The 26,516-nt window shown below is 48.6% G+C and overlaps 3 protein-coding genes across 3 annotated transcripts in view; 2 read left to right on the top strand and 1 right to left on the bottom strand.

Moving 5' to 3' along the window:
* The window catches only part of LOC124469991 (brefeldin A-inhibited guanine nucleotide-exchange protein 1-like), a 46,238-nt gene extending 37,865 nt beyond the window's left edge, over positions 1–8,373 (top strand). The window contains 12 exon segments of the mRNA XM_047023606.1: positions 1,276–1,436; positions 1,673–1,803; positions 1,937–2,066; positions 2,557–2,692; positions 2,897–3,035; positions 3,493–3,562; positions 3,655–3,814; positions 3,985–4,124; positions 4,295–4,466; positions 4,673–4,811; positions 6,757–6,874; positions 6,983–8,373. Coding sequence (XP_046879562.1) covers positions 1,276–1,436; positions 1,673–1,803; positions 1,937–2,066; positions 2,557–2,692; positions 2,897–3,035; positions 3,493–3,562; positions 3,655–3,814; positions 3,985–4,124; positions 4,295–4,466; positions 4,673–4,811; positions 6,757–6,874; positions 6,983–7,222 — 1,736 coding nt within the window. The 3' untranslated portion in view covers positions 7,223–8,373.
* Positions 8,374–8,714: 341 nt separating this feature from the next.
* LOC124469939 (centrosome and spindle pole-associated protein 1) lies at positions 8,715–22,064 on the bottom strand. The gene is made up of 30 exons (XM_047023508.1): positions 21,863–22,064; positions 21,480–21,577; positions 21,314–21,392; positions 21,122–21,225; positions 20,810–20,890; positions 20,410–20,505; positions 19,873–20,309; positions 19,640–19,738; positions 18,945–19,036; positions 18,700–18,796; positions 18,513–18,570; positions 17,779–18,122; positions 17,558–17,676; positions 16,898–16,976; positions 16,518–16,635; positions 15,522–15,669; positions 15,150–15,290; positions 14,870–14,982; positions 14,464–14,613; positions 14,202–14,342; positions 13,994–14,098; positions 13,841–13,907; positions 13,616–13,736; positions 12,949–13,094; positions 11,387–11,524; positions 11,202–11,248; positions 11,005–11,068; positions 10,325–10,437; positions 9,977–10,136; positions 8,715–9,742 (listed from the first exon to the last, which is right to left on the bottom strand). Exons 2-30 carry the CDS (start codon positions 21,573–21,575, stop codon positions 9,531–9,533), a joined length of 3,765 nt encoding a protein of 1,254 aa, XP_046879464.1. The 5' UTR covers positions 21,576–21,577; positions 21,863–22,064; the 3' UTR covers positions 8,715–9,530.
* Positions 22,065–22,366: 302 nt separating this feature from the next.
* Positions 22,367–26,105, top strand: cops5 (COP9 signalosome subunit 5). The gene is made up of 8 exons (XM_047023576.1): positions 22,367–22,715; positions 23,039–23,273; positions 23,533–23,661; positions 24,117–24,182; positions 24,423–24,508; positions 24,707–24,818; positions 25,504–25,652; positions 25,872–26,105. Exons 1-8 carry the CDS (start codon positions 22,579–22,581, stop codon positions 25,960–25,962), a joined length of 1,005 nt encoding a protein of 334 aa, XP_046879532.1. The 5' UTR covers positions 22,367–22,578; the 3' UTR covers positions 25,963–26,105.
* Positions 26,106–26,516: the final 411 nt, after the last annotated feature.

The raw sequence follows: 26,516 nt of genomic DNA, 5'->3' as shown, positions 1-26,516 counted from the left end.
TTTGATATGATTTTGTTTCTTATTGTATGTATTACATTCTAGTAATAATTGTAATACTGTAACATGTACATTTACAGGGTTTACAGAGTTTGTGCTTGCAGCAGACCAACGTGTTAACATATTCCCTTGTCTTGTAAGGGCACCACTTGGTCTACTACAGCCTTGATTAATGGTCCAATTTGAATTAGTATGTTGATTAGTGAGTATGCATACTTTAAGGTCAGTGCTTGATCAGAGCAAAGATTAGTGTGTAGTGAGTATGCATACTTAAAGTATGCATACTCACTAATCAGTCTCTATTATAATATGGATGTAATCATTGACCTTGTATGTAAACGGACCACTCAGAGGGTCTGGTATTTCCTTTGGAGCGTGGAGATCCACTGAAAGTGACTCAGAGGCCTTAAGTTAAAACCCACTTCAAAGGTCGATGGATATAATCAGTATAGCTGCATCGACCCAACTAGATCAAGGTTTTCACCGCCGTAGCGTGATAGATACGTTTCAAGGAGAACAAGTCACTTAAAATGCACAATAATAGTTTATTATTTAAATTGTAAGACAATCAATACAATGATAATGAAATATCATCAAATACAAAACATACCTCCAGAGCAATGGTTAACAAAGGTATTCACAATGAAGACTAGGCGCCTAATGCACTGGAGCTGTATCGTAATCAGAACTCAAAGTGATTGGTAAAACTTCTCCCTATATACACCCAAACCTGACTAAAATGGGAACACCGACCATATGACAGAAAAGTTGTCTAACGCATACAAATTCAAATTGGATCATTAATCAAGGCTGCAGTAGACCAAGTGGTGCCCTTACAAGACAAGGGAATATGTCTACTTCCAGAGACTTACCTTTCTGTCTCCTGTTCTGTCCTTGTCCTGCCCCCCTGTTGGAAAAGAAATGGTGCCGGAAGTTCCGGGAAACAGAATCCGTTACTGCCTGACCGACCAGAACTGAGATATTTGAAATATATCTGAGTTTTGTGGTAGTTAAATACCTAACCAAATGGAAAGATTATTGCTGATTTCTGTGGGAATGCCATTGCAGTAAAACAGAGTTGGATGAAATACTCCGCTGTGAAGTCCTGAACTAAACTCACAATGGATCCTGACCTGTAAATGTATATTGGTTGAAATTGACATAATAACTGTTTGTTATTGCTGATGAATTGGGAATTGTAATTTACACATGGTAAAGGCATTTGACACGCCATCTGACACCCCCCCCTGCTCTTCCCTGCTCCCGTCTTCCTCCCAGCGAATGTATTTGAGAAACACTTCCCGGCCACCATCGACTCGTTCCAGGACGCCGTCAAGTGTCTGTCGGAATTCGCCTGCAACGCCTCTTTCCCCGATACCAGCATGGAGGCCATCCGCCTCATCCGCCACTGCGCCAAATACGTGTCGGACAGGCCGCAGGTCAGTACGGCGAGGGGGGAGGGGAGGAACCTGTGTGTGTGTGGCGGTGTGCGTTAAGTGCTCGCGTCGGGCCCTTTTGGTCCTAGGCAGCTGGGCCAGGTTGCTAGAGAAACCTACAGCAGCTTAGAGCGCACACGCTTCAGTGAGCGTGTGTTTGCGTGGGCAAGTATGCTTCCTGTGTGTGTGTGTGGGTTAATCCCTCCCGACAGTCAGTAGTGAAAGTGACTTCCTGGCAGGCCTTCAAAGACTACACCAGCGATGACATGAACGTAGCGCCGGAGGACCGTGTGTGGGTGAGAGGCTGGTTCCCCATCCTGTTTGAGCTGTCCTGTATCATCAACAGGTGCAAGCTGGACGTCAGGACCAGGTCAGACCGCACCCACCACTCAGTGTTATTGTTTGAAGAAAACGGATTGAAACTTAAATACCTTGGATCGGATCCAAGGTGACTAAAGAGTTATAAGACAGTAAAAACATGTGTGTGTGTGCTCTCCACCCAGGGGACTGACGGTGATGTTTGAGGTGATGAAGACCTACGGTCACACCTTTGAGAAGCACTGGTGGCAGGATCTGTTCCGGATCGTCTTCAGGATCTTTGACAACATGAAGCTGCCTGAGCAACAAACTGAGGCCAGTCCCTCCCCACTCTCCTCCCCTCTGCCCTCCTCCCCTCTGCCCTCCTCCCCTCTGCCCTCCTCCCCTCTGCCCTCCTCCCCTCTCTCCTTCCCTCTGCCCTCCTCCCCTCTGCCCTCCTCCCCTCTCTTCTCCCCTCTCTCCTCCCCTCTCTCCTCCCCTCTGCCCTCCTTCCCTCTCTCCTTCCCTCTGCCCTCCTCCCCTCTGCCCTCTTCCCCTCTCTCCTCCCCTCTCTCCTCCCCTCTGCCCTCCCCTCTGCCCTCCTCCCCTCTCTCCTCCCCTCTGCCCTCCTCCCCTCTGCCCTCCTCCCCTCTCTCCTCCCCTCTTTCCTCCCCTCTCTCCTCCCCTCTGCCCTCCCTCCCTCTCCCCCTCCCCTTCCCGACATGCAATTAATGAGCTAATTCCTTCCAACGTTAGTGTACTTGTAATTGTACTCTGATGTTCATTGAGGCGTTGTAACGTTGCCTGTGTTGCTGTGGTCCTGTAGAAAGCAGAGTGGATGACCACGACCTGCAATCACGCACTTTACGCCATCAGTGACGTCTTCACACAGTACTTTGAGTCTCTCAACGACGTCTTACTGGATGACATCCTGGCACAACTCTACTGGTGTGTCCAGCAAGGTGAGGAGGGGGCAATATCACACACCACACACCACACGCACACACACCTTGACTTGCATAGTGTCTAGAAACAACCCTCCCTCTCTTTCCTCGCTGGTCTCTTCCTGTCTTCCCCCCCCCGTTACTTCCCATCCTCCTCTCTCCCTCTTCTTCATCCTCCTCTTCTTCATCCTCTCATCCACCCCCTTCTTTGTCCACCCCTAGACAACGAGCAGTTGGCCCGCTCCGGCACCAACTGTCTGGAGAACGTGGTCATCCTCAACGGGGAGAAGTTCAGTCTGGAGACCTGGGACAAGACCTGCAACTGCATGCTGGTCATCTTCCAGACCACCGTCCCCCACGCGTAAGCTGCTGCGGGCCTGAAGCTCTCCTGCTGGCGGACTGTTAGTCTATCTGGTGGACTGTGTGTGTGTGTGTTAGCCTGCGTCTGGTGGACTGTGTGTGTGTGTGTGTTAAGGCCCTTGCACACTGAGTGTGACATTTTTGTATGCGTTTTTTCGTAATCGTCAGCCTCAAAATTCGGTGGCTCTGAATTGCCCCCAAAAAAATCAAAATGCTGGCTATGGATGCAAAAAACACAGAAAATCGAACACGATCCAAACTTTTTTTTGACGGACGAAAGTTTCGGAGGCAGTGTTTAAGCACGATTGACATAACGTGAGTTTGTATGAATTTTTTCTACGTGCGAACATTTCTGACATAAATTTCGGACTCAGTGTGCAAGGGCCTTTAGCGTGCGTCTGGTGGACTGTGTGTGTGTGTGTGTATTAGCATGTCTGTATTGTATCTTCCTCTTCCAGGCTGCTGACATGGAGACCTGCAGGAACAGAGGGAGACCTTGTGACATCACAGAACATATCAGACAAACAGGTATGTCTCTGAGAGAGTCCCTCTCACTGAGTGTCCCAGCGGTCCAGCTGTCTCCTGCACACAGAGGAACCTGTCACTCTTCTCCTCCTCAGGACACCGTTTCCCAGAAGTCAGTTGACATCCAGACACGCTCAGAGGACCAGCATTCTATCAACAGCGCCGAGAGGGTTGCCGTGGACAACCGGCGGCAGATTCAATACAACGTCACCTCGGGGGGTTTTGAGGACGGCCCCAGAAACAGGACCCCGACGAGTCAGTCCCAGTCTCTCTTTCTCTCTCTCTCTCTCTCTCTCTCTCTCTCTCTCTCTCTCTCTCTCTCTCTCTCTCTCTCTCTCTCTCTCTCTCTCTCTCACTCTTACTCTATGGTTTACTGTAGTGGTTTTCAATCTGATGTTCGTCGTGTGTGTGTGTGTGTTCCACAGAGGTCCAGGAACAGCAGCTGTTCTCAGCGTTGCTCATCAAGTGTGTGGTGCAGCTGGAGCTGATCCAGACCATAGACGACATCGTGTTCTTCCCCGCCGCCAGCCGGAAGGAGGACGCAGAGAACCTGGCCGCGGCTCAGGTACTGGTGTTCCTGCCTCTGGGCCTCTTCAGAACACCTCTCCACACCCGCATCACTTCCTTCATCAACTCCCTCAAAGAGAACTTGGCAGGCGTCACACACCTGGTTTTGCCTGTGCCTGGGTCGGTGTTGCGATGGGCTCCTTGTCACCAGCGTCTTGTGTCCTCCAGAGAGACGCGGGGGAGCCAGCGGAGCGGCCTGCTGAGGCCCAGGACCAGGGCATGTACCGCTACCTGACCTCAGAGCAGCTGTTCAAACTGCTGGACTGTCTGCTGGAGGCTCACCGCTTTGCCAAGGCCTTCAACTCCAACAACGAGCAGAGGACCATGCTGTGGAAGGCAGGTGGGTGGCCAAGGAGAGGTACTGGGCTGGGGGGAGGAGCTGGGCTGGGGGGAGGGGCTGGGCTGGGGGTAGGAGCTGGGCTGGGCTGGAACCGAACTGTGGTGTGTGTGTGTGTGTGTACATGTGTGTGCATGTGTTTCTTTTGGCTCACTATTCCCTTGTTTGTGTGTGTGGTGTGTGTTTGCGTGGTGTGTGTGTGTCTCTAGGTTTCAAAGGGAAGTCCAAGCCCAACCTTCTGAAGCAGGAGACGAGCAGCCTGGCGTGCAGCCTGCGGATCCTGTTCCGCATGTACAGCGACCCCGGCAGACAGGACTCTGCTGACGAGGTGCACAGACGGCTGCTGCAGTAAGAAACCTCACCTGTCAACATCACCTCATCACTCACTTTTCACTTCATAGCAACACACTGTACTGTAAAGTCACGGCACTGGGAAGATTGTCTTCAACCGTACAAACGAGAAGGAGTGTGTATGGCGTGGGCATGTATAGAAGGTGCTAATCGTATATCATCACATACAGCTATACCAGTGTTTCAGTAGCTACAACATTGCAGTGTCCATATCTGTTATTATCACATGGTGCCTAACAGCTGCTAACAAGCCCTTTTGTCCTACTTTGTAGAGATAATCTGTGCCTAGGTTTGAAGTATATTTTCACCTGATAACACCATTGCAATACAGAAAGCAGTGTGGACTACCTTAATGATCCTTTTCAGATAGTGTTTCCTGGTGTCAGTCTGCTCCTTCTCTCTCTAATGAGGCTTACAGTGTTTCAAAGCATCCCTAATCACTGTGTGCTTACAGCCTAAAGCCATTCCTCTCTCCACCTGGTTAGTGACACTCAAAAGGGCCGCATCGCCTCCTACACAGAATACGAGAATGTTCCGCCCGTTTAGAAATAAGCAATAATTAATTGCTGCTTTCTTGCAGCGTTATGCAAACACGAAGACAATCTGGAAAAAAACTTTCTCCACTCCTAAGTAGAAACCTTGGGGTATTTATAGAAACCATCTGACTGCTTTGGTAAACAACCTTGATTATTTCCATGAGAGGGGGGGGGCCACGGCACGTTAAACACCCGCTAATTATGAAGAGCTGCCTGGGGAGAAAGGGAGTCATCGATCTCCCCCCCCCCTCGCCACCTACCCAGCAGCCCAGGGAATAGGGGAGTCACACTCCCACATGCACGTCAAAACCCACCCCCCGGGGGGGGGGGGGGTCAACCGGGAGGTACTGCCCCTGACAGGGAGAGGGGGGCGGAGGGGGGAAGGGGGACGGGGGGGGGGGGGGAGGGGCCGGCTCCTCTCTGACACACGTCTGTGTGAGGGAGATGGATGCAGCGTGGCGTCGCCGCCGTATCGATCCAGGATGGCGGGATGTTGGGGCTTGCGTCTGATTGGCCAGTCGTCGGGGGTCTTGTCTGTGACCACAATAAGCATCCCCCTGATCTGTGCATGGAACACAGTCAGGACGGAAGAGACAGACGACAGAGTGGAAAGAGTCTAGCACAGCCGGGTTCTAACAGAGGCATCTGCCTCATCCACAAACAAAAGGGACTAACAACCTAGCAGTACCTCAGCGTTTAGAACGGTGCATTCCTTACAAACAACCTGGAGAGGAAAGCCTTGATGGTCTTTCTAGCTTTCGGCAGACTGGCACTAACAAGTTTGACTGCCGCAGTGAACATGGATAGCAGACGTTATTCAGACAATTCAAAGGATGTATCAACACTGATCATACAAAAACATTGGCCTCCATGTCCTTCTAAACATACGGCTGTCGTAATAAACACCCTCAGTTTTCTACTGCAACACACAGAGACAAACACACAAGGAGTTTTCAAACACACGCAATCTGCCAGTGTTAAGTAGGAGAAGAGTGCAACTGACTTGCAGGCTTGATTAGAGTGGTGTACTTAGTGGTAAGCAGATTGGAGAGGGGATTAGGTCATGGAGAGAGAAGTGCATGGGAGCGATGGAAGAAAGGAGAAGGGGAGGGAGGGCTGAAGGGATGGCAGATGGTGGTCAGAAAGGGTTCAGGGTCAGGGCCGTAGGTCACGTGGCAGTAGCAGAGGTCACGGGAGTTCACACAGTACTGCAGCGGAAATGACACCGCAAGTCAGCTCATTAAGCTGAGCCATCACTGGTTATCAGGTGCTAATAAGTGAATATATTTACACTGTTATCTTTTATTTATGTGGAGAGTGACAAGGACACAGCCATTTCTCACACACACGGACTCTCTCTGTTCCTCGGTGTCTCTCTCTCTCTCTCCCGTCACATGATCTCCCAGCGTGTGCAGCGAGGCAGTGGCATACTTCCTCACCCTGACGTCAGAGAGCCACCGAGAGGCCTGGACCAACCTGCTGCTCCTCTTCCTCACCAAGGTGATGAAGATCAGCGACGACAGGGTAAGGAACCGCCCCCGTAGGCCACTCTCATATAACATCACTGTTCAGAGGTCCACACAGGCTCCGCGTGGGTCCAGACTGTAACCGCTCACCTCCCTGCCTCCCCAGTTCAAGGCCCACGCGTCCAGGTACTACCCTCTGCTGTGTGAGATCATGCAGTTTGACCTGATCCCAGAGCTCCGGGCCGTGCTCAGGAAGTTCTACCTGCGCATCGGCGTCGTGTTCCAGATCGCCCGGCTGCCCGAGCCGGTCCCCGAGCCCAGCCCTGACCCAGAGCCTCAGCCTGAGCCCTGCCCCCAGACCGGGGGGCAGCTGGAGGTAGGGGAGGAGGCTGGAGAGCGTGCCTAGGAACGGTGCACCGAGCTGGGGTGATGCAGAGCTGCGGGGGGGGACGGGGGACATTTGGATGTCTGGAGATGCCCTCTGTTTTCCTGCTAACCCCGTAGACCTAGAAACCCCTGAACGACCTGCTGACGACAAGAAAACAACCTAGGGCTTTCCACTGTGGACCTGATTGATCATGTGACAGGAAGCGTCTCTTTGTCCTTCATCTCTAGAAGAACAGCAATGCCTTGTACAGGAACGTTCAACACTTGGTACTATCGCTGAGGAACAGGATTAGTCTGTCAACATATCTGATTCAATGATGGGGGGCAAAAATTATGCTTCTTGACATTACTGTATCCTTAAAAGCTATCTTTACTGTAAGAATGAAAGTTTTCGACGACATGCAAATGACAAAATATTCAGTAATATGAATGAAATGTAACATGGTACTCAATTGATTATAATTTTTCCGTTCACCGCTAATGGCTAACATTAGTAGCAATAGCCTCTTGGATGAAACTAGTTTGACAGATCAGGCGCTTTGTAATATCATCTGAAAACACTAGATTTCATTTATTTTGTGTTTGTTTTCTCTCTGGATTTGCTGCACTTGATCTCTTTATTGATTGCACTGGAGATTTGAATTTTTTGTTTGTGATAATTTATTTGATTGTACCAGTTCTCCTGCAGACAGTCCTATGATACTTGCAACAGAGCGGAAACTGAAGGATTAAATTATTCCATTTTATATGTTCTTAGTCTTTTTTAACTGATGATTGACGACTGGGCTCAGAAACTGGAAGAGAATTAAGCACCTTGATGCAAGCTGCTGCTCCTGGGCACAAGTCTGTTTCCATGTTTGAAGTTAGTTTTCATCCTGTGTACAAAATTGAATAAATTAGTAATATATCAAACTTTTCTTGGGATTGGTGGAAGGCTGGATGTATAGAGTCAACAACTGCTGTTAGCTGTGCTTCTGGAAGATGGCGTACGGATCTGACACATTCCTGCTCACAGATGTAGAAAAGCAAATGTATATGGTACTGCAATGTAAAGTTTTCTATGTGTATGTTCCATGTAAAAATTATCTGTACAACTTTATATGTACAATACTGGTCATCACTCAGCATTCTAATCAGGTTATTATAGGTCAATAAAGTTTTGGAACTTGGTTTATTTTAGTGCCGATTGATTATTTCTCTTATCTTCTTTGAAATGCTGGATCACAGTTATGAGATGAAAGGCTGGTGGCTGGTTTAGAATGACAGGCGACACCAGCAGCATGACAGGTGACACCAGCAGAATGACAGGTGACACCAGCAGAATGACAGGCGACACCAGCAGAATGACAGGCGACACCAGCAGAATGACAGGCGACACCAGCAGAATGACAGGTGACACCAGCAGAATGACAGGCGACACCAGCAGAATGACAGGTGACACCAGCAGAATGACAGGCGACACCAGCAGAATGACAGGTGACACCAGCAGAATGGGAAACAAACATCTAAAATATGTTTTGTAAATTATAAAATAATTTTATTATAGTTATCAAAAAATAATAATATATATATATCATTCTTGAACATTTTTCTTGGGACTACATATCTCAATATTAGGCTCACCTTCCGTAAATCTTAAGTACATATTCACTCTGACATACAACCCCCTTGTATACATTGAGAGACCAGCTTATTTGATGAGCTTTTCTGCCTCTATAGTTTTAGCTCAGTCTGTTGGGCAGCTAGTTCACACAGATGGGCTTCAGCCCAGAGCGGGGTGGTTATTGGTCTCTGTGGTAGCCTGAGCCTAGAACTCTCTGCCTGACGAGGCCTGTTCCTGCTTCAGACCTGCAGCTGGGTGAACTTCATCTCTCCTCTGATCTCAGATCTCTGGTACAGATTACATTTCACACACAAACTCAACTACAGAAAAGTGCTACAAACGGAATAAAACTGCAAAATCTCAAGGACATATATACCTCTATCAGTCCTAAGACCGCTACATGGTCTTTTGAAAAATGGTATGCACTCAATTAAAAAATATACATCTTTTGCTTTGAAACCAAGGGCATATATAATTTCCGTACCACCACTATCACCTCAGGGAAAATAGGTGGTTATTGAAAACAAGGTCTTATGTAAATGATGGCTATAAACACGCTTTCATCTCTCTTTCTTTTACTCTCTTCCCGGCCTACAGCAGGAGAGGGGCTCAGGTCACACGCTGGCCCCCACAACCCCAGAGGAGGGGATAAACATCAGAGGTCAGCCGTGATAGGTGGATGAACATCAGAGGTCTGCCTTGATAGGTGGATGAACATCAGAGGTCAGCCGTGATAGGTGGAGAGCCCGCCCCACTCCTGGTCCAGGGACGGCCGGTCTCTACGGTTACGACCCGCCATCCCACACCTCACCGTGTCCGACGTGCCGGGCCGCAGCCAGGCCTCCGTGGCAACCGTCTCCTCGGAGACACGCCTGTGAGGGTTGTAGGGGGAAGATCGCAGAGAGAAGTTGTCCCCGTCGTCAGCTGATAGACCCCCTGGAGACCAGAGAGATCCAGCAGTCATACAGGTACACAGAGGAGATAAGATGTTCCCAACCTCAAGAGACCGAACATGGCAGTTAGCATTCTCAGCTGATGTCAATGAACTGGTCCTGAAGTCTTCGTCCACACTGCCTTCTACCACACACTATACAAGGGAGATTAGGTAAGCTGCTAGGTAAGGTGGAGTCGCTTCCTCTAGACATTACATCACTTCCTGTCTTCTCTCACCTGTTCCCCAGGTGTTGTCATCCAGGTGGTCCAGTCTTCTGATGCGGGACTGGTTGTGGACCCTGACGCCCGGGAAGTCGAGGCTGGTGACAGAGTTCAGGGAGTGGGCGTCTGTCTGGTGGTCGTACCCCTCACCTCTGGGATCTGGAGCTCCCAGCTCCTGGAGGACCAGGCAGCACCCACACATAAACACCATGATCCTCTCTATAATACAGTACTAGTACTAGGAAAACTGCAACGCAACAAAGAAACATTTCTATCAAGACCCTTGGACGTAGGACTTGTTACTGGGGGAAAACAGCATGTGACACGAAGGCCCCTTAGAAGTCTCGAGACGTCTCCTCTTACATCCTGGAAGGGTGCCCTCCTGGACCTGGGCCTGTACCTGTCCTGGGCAGAGGCTTGGTGGGATGACTGGGCGGACTGGACCGGAACTGGGGCCTTCTTACCTTTGGGACAGTCTGAGGAGGGACCAGAACTCATGAATCAGGAGCACATCACATCGGGAGGGGGCTCCTCCAGACCTGAGCTAACCCCTCGTGCTTATTCTACAGCTGCTGTTTACAGAACAGAGCATCCCCTTCCTGTGGTCCGGTGGCTGTGTCTGGCAGGGGGCTTAATGGCCTCCCTGCAGCAGCTGTGGGCTCCTTCTCCCCGCGTTCTCCAGCACCAACACCAGCTGTGTGGGCGAGAAGGCTTGGCATGTGCCACATTTGCTTTGGCTGCGAATCAAGAGACTCCCCACCCAGGCCCAGAATGGCTTTCTGCTGCAGCACCGCGTCCTGCTGTGGGGTGGCATGTGTGTGTGAATAACTATTTCTACAACCAAGCCTTTTTTTTCTCTTTTTTTTACCCATTGCAGGTACAGTCCAGTACAGCATGAACCATTCTAAGCAAAGACTTTACAAAGCTGTACGGGACAGAGCCATGTCCTTCCTCTCTCATCATCCTCGAACACAAGCTGTCCTGTCCCAGACGTCAGTAACCAAACGTGTTTGCAAACGCAGGTCATGTATAGCGAGGCTCACCGATCAAAGCGCTGTCAGAACCCTGAGCTCTCAGGCGGTTGTAGCCGTGGCCTGGCTTCTCCCTCTGGGAAACGACAACCCAAGGAGAACGGAGGTAGAACACAGAACAGAGCCAGCTAGGTTTAGTATTCATCCTGGGAGATGACAGGAAATGACATCACCGTACGCCACAGAGGTGGACACGTCGACAAACTCACCCGCTGGTGAACTTCCTGTCTCTCTTCAGGTGACGGCTCAAAGACATCTGGGGAGGTGGAGGAGTAGAACGAGTCAGGAACCACAGAACACAGAACAGAGACTAGAGGCAGCAATGGGAAGGGCTGCTGTGTGTGTGTGTGTGTGTCTGCCTGTGTGTGTGTGTGTGTGTGTGGGCCACACTGACCGTCCCCCCCCCTCCGTGTGAGGGTCCGGAGGCTGCGCTGCTGCTCCCTGAGGAGAGCCTGCTGCTGGATGTCCAGACTGCGCTCGTCACCGGGGGGGTCAGGGTACACGTGACGCACCTCCTCACGGGACGCGCTGTCTGGGACACACACACACACACCTCAGTCCCTGGATGAACACACGAGAGGCTATGGTTATGGGATGCGGGATGCTACGGCGACAGGGTTACAGAAGGACACACATGCGCCCCTATAAGTGGATTCCCTCCGCTACGGCCACTCAGCCAGGCTTTTTTCAGCCGGCGCCCATGACAATGACAGAAGGAGAAGTGAAGCCAGGGAGGCAGCGCATCAGGTCCAGGGCCACGGCTGAGTGGCAGTCCAATCTCAGGCTGTGATTGGAGGGTGACATGTCCACCTTCTCCCCATACCCAACACCATTACAGACCCACTTTGATGTAAATAAGGCTTGTGTATTTGGTTGCGTTAGGGCCTGTGTGCGATCTCACCCTGAGGTGTTAGGATTCCCTCAACACACAAGACAGCCTTGATGAGACCGGTAGATAACCTGGCTGAGGGAGGAGAGAACATCACCTTGTGAATTGGCTGCTCGGCTTCCACTTACATGCGATACCTGCGTGTCAGTTGTAGTGAATGTTGTTTTATGAACTCCATCTCTCATCTATCTCACACTCTCAGTCTCTCCTTTCCCCTCTCTTCTCTCTCTTCTGTCGCCACGGCAGCCACATCATCCCTGGCGAGTACTGCTAGAATGAGTCACTACATCATGACCTCATCAGGCCCCAGCCAGCAAAGGCCCTACCCAAGCAACAAGAGCCTTTGGCTCTCTGTTGACCAGCCTTAATTCCCAGAATTCCCAAAAACCAAAGAGATGTACCAACCACTGGATTATCCCAAATAAATATAAATCTATAGGAGTACATGTGCAGTGATGGCTGTGTCTGCTGTGCAGGCGTTGGGAGGAGGGAGGATGGAGCAGCAGTATGGATTTGCAGGCGCTGGGAGGAGGGAGGGGGGGCAGCAGTATGGATGTGGTGGAGGATGTGCAGGCGCTGGGAGGAGGGAGGGGGGGCAGCAGTATGGATGTGGTGGAGGATTTGCAGGCGCTGGGAGGAGGGAGGGGGGGCAGCAGTATGGATGTGGTGGAGGATTTGCAGGCGCTGGGAGGAGGGAGGGGGGGCAGCAGTATGGATGTGGTGGAGGATTTGCAGGCGCTGGGAGGAGGGAGGGGGGGCAGCAGTATGGATGTGGTGGAGGATTTGCAGGCGCTGGGAGGAGGGAGGGGGGGCAGCAGTATGGATGTGGTGGAGGATTTGCAGGCGCTGGGAGGAGGGAGGGGGGGCAGCAGTATGGATGTGGTGGAGGATTTGCAGGCGCTGGGAGGAGGGAGGGGGGGCAGCAGTATGGATGTGGTGGAGGATGTGCAGGCGCTGGGAGGAGGGAGGGGGGGCAGCAGTATGGATGTGGTGGAGGATGTGCAGGCGCTGGGAGGAGGGGGCAGCAGTATGGACGTGGTGGAGGATGTGTCGAGGGGCTCTCTCACCGCGGTACTTGAGCTGGTTGAACTCTCTGATGTTGTGCATGTTGCCGTGGGCGACGGCAGCTGCAGCCCCAGAGGTGGCTCTCTGGGACACCTGGGCTCTCAGACGCGCCATGTCAAATATGTCCACAGGGGGGCGCCCTCTGTGTCTGGAGGGGGAGAGAGACGTCAAGGGACACGTCAGTCCCTCCAAATCCTCCTGGCAGGTATACACACTCTGACCATGCGTTATATTCCTCACAGCCAAACCTTTATTGGTACCATTGCTGTACATGCATATTTATCAGACAGTGCTGCATAAACAATTACCCGCCCGTCACGGTGTAAACCCCCGGCTTGTGTGGGGGATTACAGTGTACTGTTGTGGTGTGGGAGCTGAGGGAGAATACAGACACAGCACCTGGCTCATAGATGTTCAAGCACAGCTGAGCTCGTTTTAACACAACCCCAAGCATGGAGCGTCTTGTGTAAGCTGCTTACTAACTCAGCACAGCCCTTACACAGGACGAGCATGTTTCCTGTGCTCCACCGCTAATATGGACCTGTACACAATCACAGGTAGGGATACTGTAATTGTGTTGAGTGTTGGGATGTAGCGAGGGATACTGGTGGTGTTTAGGAGGGGAAGGCTGCTACCTGGAGAGGGGGGGGGGTCTGTATGGGCTGCTACCTGGAGGGGGGGGGCGTGTCCGCCCTGACTGTCTGCTCCAGCTGGTCTTCCAGTCTCCTCTGCTCGCTCAACAGCTTACTGCGCATGACTGACAACTCACTGATCACCCCGGGCTGGTCTTCTGATAGATAGAGAGAGAGAGAGATCATAGACAAGATGTTTACTTTTTGCATGACTGATTTGATGCTAAAGGCTGAGGATTCATCCAAGAGTCAGTGGTCTTACCTGTGGCTCGAAGCTGGTTTCGTCTGGCAGGCACTGGTGGAGAGTGTGAGGCTGATATTGAACAAGCCTGAGGAAAGATGAATCAGGACTGGTTTCCAAGCTTGTGTGTGTGTGTGTGTGTGTGTGTGTGTGTGTGTGTGTGTTTAGACTCACAGACACAGCCCTTGAGGAGAGCTGGCTGACAGAGGAGGGGGGTCTAGGGGGGAGCTGCTTGCTCTGTTTCTTCTGCAGGGCAGGTATGGGAGGGGACGACACTCTCTGGATGCAAACACACAAACAGAACAACTCTGGTTCAGAGGGCTTAACCTCAACGCAAGAGGAGAGGTTCCGTCGTGTTCTCCAGCTCTCTGCATCAGCTCACCTGAGCTAGGGTGGCCTGCTTGCTCTGCCTCTCGTGCTGCAGTCTGACAGCCTCCCTCTCTTCCTCCTCCCTCCTCCCCCTCTCTGCCTCTCTGCGGCGCTCCTCAGCCTGGCGAATCAGCTCCTCGTTCTTCGCGCTGTGCTGTAAAACGCGGCCGCAAGCTTGCTATCGAAGCCCATTTCGAGGCTGATCATTTTATATCACGCGTGTCAAATGTTAACTAGTGTGTTTGTCAAAGCAGGGTGTTTGAGGCGTGCCACACCTCCATCTCCTTGCGTTTCTTCTTCTCCTGCTCCACCTCGTACTCCTGCTGCATGAGAGCCCTCTGCTCCGCCAGCCTCCTCTCCTCCTGCTCCTCCTCCCTCTTGATCCGCTCCCTAGACTCCGCCTCCTTGTTCCTCTTCTCCTCGATCTGGACGCCCAAAACACACCTTCTGTTTTCTTCCACTGCTGTCATATCGAGCACATCGGCCCGTACCAGCGCTCTAACGCCCCATGGGGGCTTCAGGTAAACAACAACAACAGCAGCAAAAGCAACAGCAAGCCTTGGTTCAGACCCTTTGGGTTGTTTCCCCCCAGTCTGCGCTAGCTAACACCGTTCCCCCAGCGTGCCCTGGGGAGGGTTCAGAATCCCCCCCCGGAGCCTGTGCCCGAGGGCTCGGTCCCACCTGCTTCTGGAGGAAGTCCTTGTAGGTGTCCTGCTCATGAAGCTGCTGTGCTGTGGGCTTGTCGGTGAACACGTTGCCGCGGGCAAACGGTGACGGTTGGGCCAAGGAGGATCCTGAAAGGGACGGAGAGAGAAACAGTCACACAGCTCACCGGAGAGGACATGGATCCACAGATAGGACACACAAGCTGCACACAGCACGAGCCTGGGCTACCATGTGTGTCGTTGTTCTGTAAGGGAGCCGTCGCGGTGGATGTAGGAGGAGGAGAGGGCGGGTCTACCTGACGCCGTGTGGGCCGAGGGGGCTTCCGTTCTGGGGGAGGGGTGGCACCTCGCCAGGGGGATGTGAGCGGGCCTCCTCGTCCTGGACTCGGGGTTGATGTACGCCTCCTCATTGGTCCTGTGCATGTGATGCAGATCACCTGGAGACACGGAAACAGCTGGATCAGCTCCAGGGAAACCCAGTCTCTCAGATCCAACTTCACTACTAAAGGCTTTAGGGAGATCGATTCAGCTGAGTATGCGTTCTGGTCTTAGAATCTGAATGAGCATGGACTAGACTAATACTATATCCACTGGGTACCGTAAGGAAACGCTTGATAAGCAAACTGAGTGGATGTAATAATGAGTGGCTGAGTGGATGCAGGACTTACTGATGAGGTTCCCCGTGGTGTCTCTCAGAGGGGCCCCCGCCCCACCCCGCCCCCAGGGCTCATAGGCTTTCATCTCGGCCTCCAGCTTGGTGTCGTAGCGGTCCTTCTCCTCCCGATCCCGTCTCTTCCGCTCCTCTCTCTCCTGGATCTGAGCAGGGAGGAGCGTCACAGAGAGAGACCACTCAGGGTCCACATTATCATGGAGAAGAGAGTCTGGAGGAGTTCTGGAGCATTAACATTCGACTGTGGTTGGAAGGGAGAAAATCTGATAACTACACTACTAACAGAATATCGAGCTTTAGAAAGATGAGGGGGTCAGTCTGTTGCTCCATATTTATAATAGAGTAGGAGTGAGATAGTTTTGTGCCTTTTTAATGTCCCTAGCCTCACTCTATTCTACTTCACCTTGTGGTTATGCTGATGCCACTGCTGCATGTCCAAATCCTGTCCAAATATGAGTCTGTCACTACTCTGTCTCAATGTGTCCTGTTGCTTTGGGACCAGGGGAAAGCATCCTGACCAAAACCATCATTAGCATCTCAAGTCAGCCAGGCTTGTAGCCTGCCTCATTTCCTGATTTAACTGACAATTCTGAAATGCTAACTGGTTTTGATATGAGATTCAATTAATTTCAATAGAATATTGCATTACTCAACTGGCCTAAAGCAGGGCTGCAGAGAGGAGAGTTTCAGCCGGCTGCAAATCCACCGAGTTGGCCAAGAGAGAGAGACAGAGAGAGAGAGACAGAGAGAGAGAGAGAGAGAGAGATAAGGGTGAGCTAAGGACAAGGGGGCGGGCTTTCCCCTGGAGTCTTCTATCACATAAATTGGACCGCAGCTAACAGATTTGTCTGTGGCATTCAGCCCACACAGCAGCATGGCAGAGCAGGGGACAAGGAAGACAACGGGTGGGAGAGATCTGGCAGGTGTGACGGGGTGTGCTGGGTTGGGATGACCTCTACAGAGTCTCACTCCTGATGGAGGAGGCACTGTGTACCTGTTGTCTGAGTGCTTCCTGGTAACTTAGCAGGTTATCTTTGGACTGATTGGACCTCTCTCCTGGAACCATGCCAACGCCCAGCCCTGGGAACACTGCAGCATGATGACCAGGGACTCTGAGTGCGCGCACACACACACAGACAGAGACAGAGAGAAAAAAAATGATGAAGAGTGAGTGAAAGAAAGAGAGCGTTAAACACACCTGTGTAAATATAAGCAGCATACAGTGCTATATATCAGCAGCAATCTCACTGCTTGCCATGGGCGCCCCCTTGTGGCAATAACACTGTATGATCCATCTCCAAATAAGGCACCAGTAATCAATGGTTTCTTTATCAACAATTACAATTCAATAAGGACTCTCAGAAGGAGACCCACCCATGGCGGACAGGGGGTCCAGGGGGCGGAGGTCCCACGGGGGGCATTTGGGGGTGGAAACCTCCCCCAGGGGGCCCGTCTGGTGGGAAACATAAGAAGGACAAATGACCCAATCAACCAAGAATAGATCCTGTCATACATCACCCATTTAGCAAATGATTACACCCCCAAAAAAACGTTGAATGACTATGTGGAGCTCTTGGAGCCAGACAGACAGATTTCTCAGAGACTTTGTGGACACGGTTGGTTCCATGTGGGTCAGCGGAACTTGGTTCCAATAAGCCGCCTGTTCTTTCAGCCTCATGGGAGAGCTCAGCTGGGTCATATGACAGCTCTGTGTGGACGTGCCAAGTCCCGCTGGCCACTGATCTGCTCATATAGTGGCTTTATAATGGATGCTAATGACCCAACCACTCCGGGGCGGTAAGGCCATGTGGATTAGTCACCTCAGATGATGGAGTGACCAGATAGCATGGAGCCAATCTGAAGAAAGCAAATCACTGGGAACACACTGTCTATGATGAATCAGTCTCATTTAGAAAGAACTGAGACCAAAATAAACACATCATTGAAAAGCTCTTGTGGTCAAATCCCTTTCCTGCTCAGTGTCTTTGGCACAGTCAATGGGGCTAGTAATAATAACAGGGTAGATGTACTTACAGTAGGACAGACTGGGGTCCAGAGGGTTTCTGGCTCCATAGTAATAGTACGCCTCATCATAGGGAGTCCTGTAGGTGTTGGTTAGAGAGGGAGGCAGGGGGGGAGGTGCGCCAGCAATTCTAGGAAACCAAAACAGAAAAAGTTCACACAATGTGAACACAAGCCTTGAGAAGGACTAGCAGGGCCGTTACATAAACCAATCAAATGTGACATAAGCGTACCTTGGGGCGACCATCTCTCCAAGGGTACTGGAGAGGCCCATGTGGTAGTTGTGGTTGGGAGGGGCGACCCCTAGAGCCCCCATGCCCAGGCTGGAGCCCACTGCTGCCCCTCCGGCCAACTGGCCCAGGGCTGTGCTGTAGTCCACCACAGGGGGAGGGAAGGCGACCCGGGGCTTCTCAGGGGGCCCCCTATCGGCTCTGCCCAGAGAGGGCTTCTCCTCCCTGGGCCTGGGGTTGTGGTTAGTCTCCAGGGCGTCCAGGCCTGCCCCCGGTCTGTAGGGGACGTCCGGCCTCCTGCTCTCATAGTTCCGATTCACAGCCCCAAACTGCTTAATGCGATCCGGCTGGAGAAGTAATGGAAAGAGAAATAATGTCATCCAAGGTGGTTAATAAAAAGTCCATGTAAATGGGGCAGATCCATGCAATTAAATACAATTGAATGTGATATATAATTTTTGTGAGATCACAAATGCAATCATTAACTTTGTTCCCAGAAGCCTTGCCCAAGTTATTCTTTTAAAAAGAAAGTCTTAGTCAAGTTTTATATGAAAACAAAAAAAAACACAAATAAACCAACGCAAAGTTGTTTACTGTGCACACACACTTTACCACTCGCATAATTTACCTTCACACGCTGGAACAATAGCAAGAAGACAAATTATTGTGCATTAAAAAAAAATTCAACATTCAATCATCCTCAGAGAACCAAAGCTTTGGTTCACAGATAGTTGTACCTGTTTCTCTGGATCAACAGCCCCTGTGGCTGCGACTCTCAGCTCAAGCTCCTTCTCCCTGAAAAGAAAGAACCTTTTCTTCATCCTCAGACCTTTAATACACAGTTTAATCAGACGTTTCCAAAAGCCCCATCCTCTGTCCCTTCAGACCACTGAAAGGCAGTGTCAGAGGTGCATGTGGTCTCACTTCTTCTTGTTCCTCTGTTGTTCAGCCATCTGCTCCAGCAGATCCTGTCTGTAGCGATCCTTCCTCCGCTGTGTGGCCATATCCCCCTCGGCCACCCCTGCAGAACGCCACACAAAAACCAGATCTGCTAGATCGACAGTCATGTATCTGACTAATAATCGTCACATTATCTGTGGTGCTGTATATCTGACCACATGTGCTAATCAAACAGGAAGATGCAAAAGCACGGCTTGTGCAGGTCCTACCGATCATGAGTCCGGTGGCAAACTCAGCCTTATCCTTGTTGGCTGCAGACCTGGATCTCTCAGAGACCCTCATGGATGCAGGCATCTCCAGTCTACAGAACAGATGCACACAGTCAGAGTCAGGTCCTACGTCTGTGGTTCATCCAAATCAATGGGTCCACCTCATAAAGCACACTGCTGATCTATCAAGCCTCTTTCAGCCACACCCCGGGTCTGATTGCATCAGCACCTCACAACCATGCTAACAGGGATGTCGGAATGCAGAGAATCTCCCAGTGACCCAGAAAACAAGAGCAGAGTCTCATCCTGACTGATCGATGCAGCCTCTCTGATGGGATTGCAGTGGGTGAGTGCCTGTGCTGAACAAAGCTTGGCCTCACAAGCGTTTGACAGGAAGGCTGATTTGAGGAGTGCTCCATTTACAAGGAAATACATTGAATCTGACTGAAACAATGAAACGCAACAAATTAAAGATATTTGCTGTGATGCGATAAATCAACATGTCCGGAACTATAAACAAATCCTGTCCTCTTACAGCTCTCCCTAGAAACCTCTCTCCAATCAATACAAAACATGATCAATAGTGAGCATTTATATGGTTCCTAAGTTACAACTTTAATGAAATGATTGCCTTCCTGTCCTTGCATAACTTGGACTTATCTGGTCTAATCAGGTTAATAGCTGAGGGCCAGTACTTGTGGTTTGATGTCGCTGACAGTGCCTTCCTGATCTCTTCTCTTTTGTCCTCCTCGCGATTAACACGGTGCTTTACCTCTCTCTGCTCTCGTACAATTCTATCAAGAAGAGAAACAAAAAGATGATTCCGATATTAAAAAACACCAATCAACAACAACGCCAAAGGACTTCAAAAAATCATCCAATGAAAAGAAAGCACCGTGATTGGTTGAGTGATTAGGGTTCAGGGCACCTCTCAGGCTTGTGATCGATTCTCCTCTCTCTCCTCCCAGTGTAGTGAGCCTCCTTGCTCTGCCTGGGCTTCCTCCTGTACAGGAACTCCTCCTCCGGCTCGTCCTCGTCTGTGTACGTCTCCTCCGTGGAGCTGTACTCCTCCCTGCGCCCTCGCTGTCTCCTGGGCCTTCGGTCCCAGTGCTCCGGGGACTCCTCGGCCCTGTGGGTATCCCAGTGCCTCCTCCCCTGTGGGGATGCACCCCAAGCCCCTGCCTGTGTTCCAGCCCCAAAACGTGACCCTCTTCCTCCTCTTGCCCTGCCTATTTCAGTCAAAGTGGCAGCATCTCTCCTGGAAAGGTGGTGCTCCCTGCGGCTTGACTGTAGTTTAGGCTGGGCCTCTGGGAAGGGTGAGGGAGAGTCTGGAGTCTCAAAACAAACAGCCTCAGAGGCCAGCACCTGTGGCAAAAACAGAGACTTTGAATGACAGTTTGTCACTACTGCTAACTCCTGCAGCCCAGCAGGGTGACCAATTTAACTTGTCTGCCAACCATCTTACCTGAGAAGCAACAGATGTATTTTTTATGTTTCCCTGTCCAGCTCCTGTTTTGAGAAAGTCGTTGTATTCTTTGTTTCTCTCATCTCTCAGTCTGCTCTAAAAGAAAACCCACAGAAGATTTGTTGCAGCTTTTAGTCCGCTCCCAAAAAAGAAACAGTCAACAAAACTGGTTGCTGTGGGAAGTGTTCCGCAATCAAACATAATCGCAGGCACTATGTCACCACTAATGTTATCACAAGCAAGTCGAGTCAAGTGCCAAGGTGAAAGGTCCCACTCCTGTCTGCTGGGTGTGTTGATCAGGGAGCCTGGGCATGGCAACAGAGCCCTACGTGTAGTTCTACAACAGGTATGATGCAAACACACACAGGACACATACAAACACACAGAACATACATACTACCTTTGCAGATCTCCTTTCTCCAATGGGGAGTGAAAGGTATTGAGATTGTGGGCCTGGCTCTCCAACATTTAAATCCTTGTGCTACGATCAGAATAGGAATATGGTCCATCAACCATTTGTTTTTTCTTCAATAATAAACATGTCTTCAATGTTCTTCAATAAAATCCCTCATGCTTTAATTACTACAAGCTGTTGCTGAGACAATGATAACATATATTAATACTGTATTCACATAGCAGATGCTTTTATCCAAAGCGTATGATACTTTCAAATCCCATTTACACAGTTACATCTCATAGTTTTTAACCAAACCTGAGAAGCATAATTCCTGAATTCCAGACGAAGCTCCTGTTGCAGTCTCTGTTTCTTCATCTCATATTCTGCTCCGAGCTGCCAACTGAGGCCTGAGTTCTCCTCTGAAAAAAAAACCCCCACCATCATTAACACACATTCCACAGTCAACCACGGCATACAATAAATACACTCAATAAATTGTATCATTACCCCTGACAGGTTTAGAAATCTTCTTCCATGTTGCTCTTGGGTCAGTTAAAACAACGTTGTCCTTTGGGTCAGTCTTTTTCTGTTGAAAATGAACAAACTATATAATCTGCCTCACTAAAAGGACATTTAGGCCAAGAGAACAGTATGTAGCCAAAATGTAACACACCTTGATTTCCATGTAAGGTGGATCATTTTCCAAACACTCGCTGTCCTTGGCCGCTTTCTCCCGCTGGTCCATTACAAAATATCCACGGTTTTCCATTTCTGACTTGCATGAGATAAATTTACAGATACATTAATCATTCAGATGCACTAAAGTCGAACACAATTCAAAACAATAGAAAAGGGGCGAGTGCAGCTATAAAATGTTAACGACCAAGCTGAATTGGGGAAGGCATCACCCCGTTGTTATAGCAACCACAACACATGCAATACAAAGCTAGCTAGTCTAGTTAGCTAGCACAAACGGTTAACGTGGATCACCGTTCTGAATAGAGAAATAGTTAAATGACAGAATGAAAGTAAAATCGTTTCCCAGCATTATCTCACCATGTCTTTCTCTTGCAATTCACAAACACTTGACTGTCAACAGGTAGACTACTAGCCAAAGTAACCTAACTAGAATCAGCTGTGCAGCGGATAAAGTTTCTCCAATACCACGATGTTACAAAGTTCACGAGACTCTTTTCAATCTTTTCTTCGTTTTTCTTGGCTGGTAGTAGGATGTCTGACAAAAGATTTTCTCCAGGTGTGCTTGCCTCAGTGTTCAACCTGTATACTGAATAATACTAAAAAGGAAGATATTTGGCCACTAGAAAATATTATCTAGCCGCACTCCAAATTCACCACCAGAGGTCAACCTTCTATCACCAGACACTCTTTGGTCACTACCATTAGCTTTCTGTCAGGGCTAAACCCTATATTTGATAGAATAAAACTATCAGATCCACATTTCCATATATTCATTTTGACATTATGTTCTACACAAGTCTTATAAAATGACTAAAAACCAGTTGTTCCAGACTCACGCCATAATTGTTTTAAATCATCGCAGTGGAATCTCCTCCTCATTACTGTAATTGGTATAATCCAGCTACTGTCATGGCTCCCTTAATGTGAGCGAGTGGATACTACTTCAAGCAAGAAACGTTTTTGTTTTTGTAATATGTTCTTTGAAATACTGAGCCTTTAATAGCGTATTTATTAGTTGGCACTGAAAGACTGCTTTGTATTGTAGTAACACCGACCCGTTTGTTGTCGTGAAAATGGCAGGGACTAGCATTGCACAGAAAACATGGGAGCTCGCCAATAGCATGCAGGAAGTTCAGAGTATAGATGAAATCTACAAATATGACAAAAAGCAACAGCAAGAAATCCTTGCTGCTAAACCGTGGACAAAAGAGTAAGTCAGTCATTGTAAGGGTTGATGCAACCTATGAATCTAATGAGATAGATGTATGAATGCTAATATTTCATTTCTTGCAACGGGACAAGTCATGTAGCTACACAGCTAGCTAGCTAGGTTGCTAACTAGCGAAGGGCTACCTCATTATCTAGTTAGCCGTGTTTTGTTTACCAGTCTTTGTCACGTGAAACTTGGTCGAAATGTCAGTGATGTAGCTTCGGTTCAGCTGTACCGTATGATATGACATTCAAAGTTAGCAAAATAACAAATCCGTCAAACTGTTGTTTCATGTATGTATATCTTCTGTCTTTATCGAACAGTCACCATTATTTCAAGTACTGCAAGATCTCAGCTCTGGCTCTTTTGAAGATGGTTATGCACGCCAGGTCAGGGGGTAACCTAGAGGTGATGGGGCTGATGTTGGGGAAGGTGGATGGTGAAACCATGAACATCATGGACAGCTTTGCCTTGCCCGTTGAGGGCACGGAGACCAGAGTTAACGCTCAGGCCGCAGCGTACGAGTACATGGCTGCCTACATTGAGAATGCCAAACAGGTAAGCTGACGATGTTGACAGTTGCAAATTGACCGTTGATAACAAAGAGAAAGCTAGACCTAAGACCTTTCACCTGGGTAGCAGTTATGTGTAGTAGTTACCTGAGAGCTCTCATCAGACCAGTCCAAGAAAGCAATGTTATCACAAGTCTGTAGGATAGATGACATACATCTGCATAGTGCTGCTCACTGTTACTATTGTACTGACATTATGATATTGCATTGACCTTGGAACTGACAAACCCGTTGTCCCCGGTCAGGTGGGTCGGCTGGAGAACGCTATAGGCTGGTACCACAGTCACCCTGGTTACGGATGCTGGCTGTCTGGTATTGATGTCAGCACTCAGATGCTCAACCAGCAGTTCCAGGAGCCTTTTGTGGCAGTTGTGGTGAGTTCATGAGTTCAATTACCGCTCTTAAATTTTCTGCTGTGGACGCGGCACATTTCAAATTTCCTTGCCTCCTTTTAAGATGTCCTTGAACATGTACTAGTAGGGTATTTGTTTCTTTCTAATTCCTGAGGGCACAAGTTTCATGCCTGAGAAACTGAGAAGGGTGTAATCAGGTTTAGGCATCATCTTCAGTGGTTTTTGATGTATGGTAGTAGACTACCATGAAGAACAGACAAATATTTGCCTTTTGTAACTGTATATAGTATTTACAGTTCATTGGTTCTGCAGACCCAAGTGCCCTTGGGCGAAGTCTAATTAAGTGTTTTCTTTAAGAGCACTGGCAGCCGCGGCAAGGGGAAAAAATATCTCCTGGTGGCCAGCTTGGGGTGGTGTCTGGAGGGTTCCTGACCCCTGAATGTCTTTTTCTATTTTGCTGTGTTTCTCTCGCATAGATCGACCCCACTCGAACCATATCTGCAGGAAAAGTCAATCTCGGAGCCTTCAGAACCTACCCAAAGGTAAGAAAGAAACTTCGACTCTCATATAGTCCTCATATAGGGAAATTATGTTAAAAAAAAAGTCGTTGCTGATTTGATTTATATACCATTTTAGACTTTACATATACTATACAGCATACTGGTTATAGTTAGCAAATTACAGATAATTCTAGTCAAATGTTATTTATTTTTCATAAAACTATTGTTATGCATTTTCCTCCATTTATAAACCTTTTGCTTGTATGTTTGGTGTGTTTCCAGGGTTACAAGCCTCCTGATGAGGGACCTTCCGAGTATCAGACTATTCCACTGAACAAGATTGAAGATTTCGGCGTGCACTGCAAACAGTAAGTCTACATCTTCAGCGTTCCTGGTTCTTTAGAACAAATAAATTAAATATATTTTTCGCATTTTCAGGCAATTAAACTATTACTTCTCATCTGACTAACTTTAACATGACCTGTTTCATTAAATTACTGAACTTACAAAATAGAAAATTCATAATTTGTGGAGTCTAATTATATTATTTTTGTATATTTTTATAGGTATTATGCCTTGGAAGTCACTTATTTTAAGTCCTCACTAGATCGAAAATTACTTGAGCTCCTTTGGAATAAATACTGGGTTAATACCCTGAGCTCTTCAAGTCTCCTGACGGTATGTTTACAATCCTTCCATTCTTTGCTGTTTTACACATCTGGCTAGTTTACACATCATGTATTTTTTTCCTGATATATTTAAATATGCTGTATGCACATCCCAGTGGTGGATGGAAGAAATGATGGTAATTAATGAAAGTGGCCATCATTCAAACCTTCCGACAGAAAAGCTATGTTTTCTAAATAGTGATACAGATTCTGCTGTGGTTCACCATGGATCATCTCCCTTGTCACCAATAGCTTCTAAAGATTGAAAGCCCCTTATGGATTCCCATTGTGGAGTGCCGTCCCTCTCTCCCGAGCTTGGCTACACAGTCTAAATAGGTAGCAGACTATCCAAACAGAGAGCTCAAGAATTGTGGATGAAGATTAATTGACTAGATGTCAAGAATGAGCCGCTCCAATGGCGAAGGGCTTTGTCAGTTGCTGCAATGTCACTACAGACAGGGCCCCCTGTGTCATTGTGTCTTAATTACCTTGTCCATGGAAAACACCGCCTCACCTTGGGTAAACTGTCTACACAGCTCCTTTTTCTGTGACGGGGCTTACTATTTAAGCCCAGAGCAACTTAGACATTTTTGTTACAATTTTCGGAAAGTTTTTGCGGTAGCGTTAAAAAAAAAAAAAAAAAACGTTTATTTACATGTGAAATTGTGAATACGTTTTTTTGTGTATGTGTCCAGAATTCGGACTACACTACAGGCCAGGTGTTCGATCTGTCCGAGAAGCTGGAACAGTCGGAGGCTCAGCTTGGGAGAGGAAGCTTCATGCTGGGGCTGGACACGCATGACAGGAAGTCAGAGGACAAACTGGCCAAAGCTACACGAGACAGGTAGAGCTATAATGCATAAATAAATAGGACGGAAGGTAAAATTATGAATAATTTCAGGAGGTGCTTGCTTATGATACCCTTCTCTAATATATGTCTATTTTGTTCCAGTGTACAAATAGATTATGATTGGCTAGACCGTATTGTTGATACTGTTTATATATGTAATTTATCAAGAATCAAATACACTAAATTCTTATTTTTCTCTTACACTTTTCTTAGCTGTAAGACTACCATTGAAGCAATTCATGGCCTGATGTCTCAAGTTATCAAGGATAAACTCTTCAATCAAATTAACACGTCTGCCAACTAAGTCCGATAAAGGCCTGATTGAGGTTCATCAGTGTGTGTTTTACCTTGTATGTTCCATACTGCTTTTATTTCTCAACTATACTTTAGTGTGAATGGTTTCAGCTTCTGTGCACAACGATGGACATTAATAAATAGTGACGGTAACATTTCTGTCGTTTGTTTTTCTACAATTTGTTGACGCATGTGATAATATTGTAAGTAGTTCAAGTTGGTTAGCAGCAGTTTTGCATTACAACTTTTTTTCTTCTTTTCAACTTTTAAATATTCACGTTTAAAATATAGCCTATTCTCCTTTCGATGCACATCAGTATCCCCTGCCTTTTTGGATCTAACACAAAGACCATGTTTAGATTTCTCAACAACAGAACCTAGTCTACTAGTTCCAGTCAGTCATTTTAACTCGAGACAGTCATAGCATTACATAATGGAACAACAAACTCAAGACGCGGCATCGGCCCTAACGTAAACACTGGCTGGCGTGTGTGTGGAGTCTACGTGGAGCTGCCGTCAGTGCAGGTTGTCTCTACACAGTCGTCGTGTCGTCGAAGCGCACCG

The sequence above is a fragment of the Hypomesus transpacificus genome, chromosome 8 (assembly GCF_021917145.1).
Source record: "Hypomesus transpacificus isolate Combined female chromosome 8, fHypTra1, whole genome shotgun sequence".
Taxonomy (NCBI): domain Eukaryota; kingdom Metazoa; phylum Chordata; class Actinopteri; order Osmeriformes; family Osmeridae; genus Hypomesus; species Hypomesus transpacificus.
Note: the sequence above shows the minus strand (reverse complement) of the source record. Positions and strands in the feature narration are given on the sequence as shown.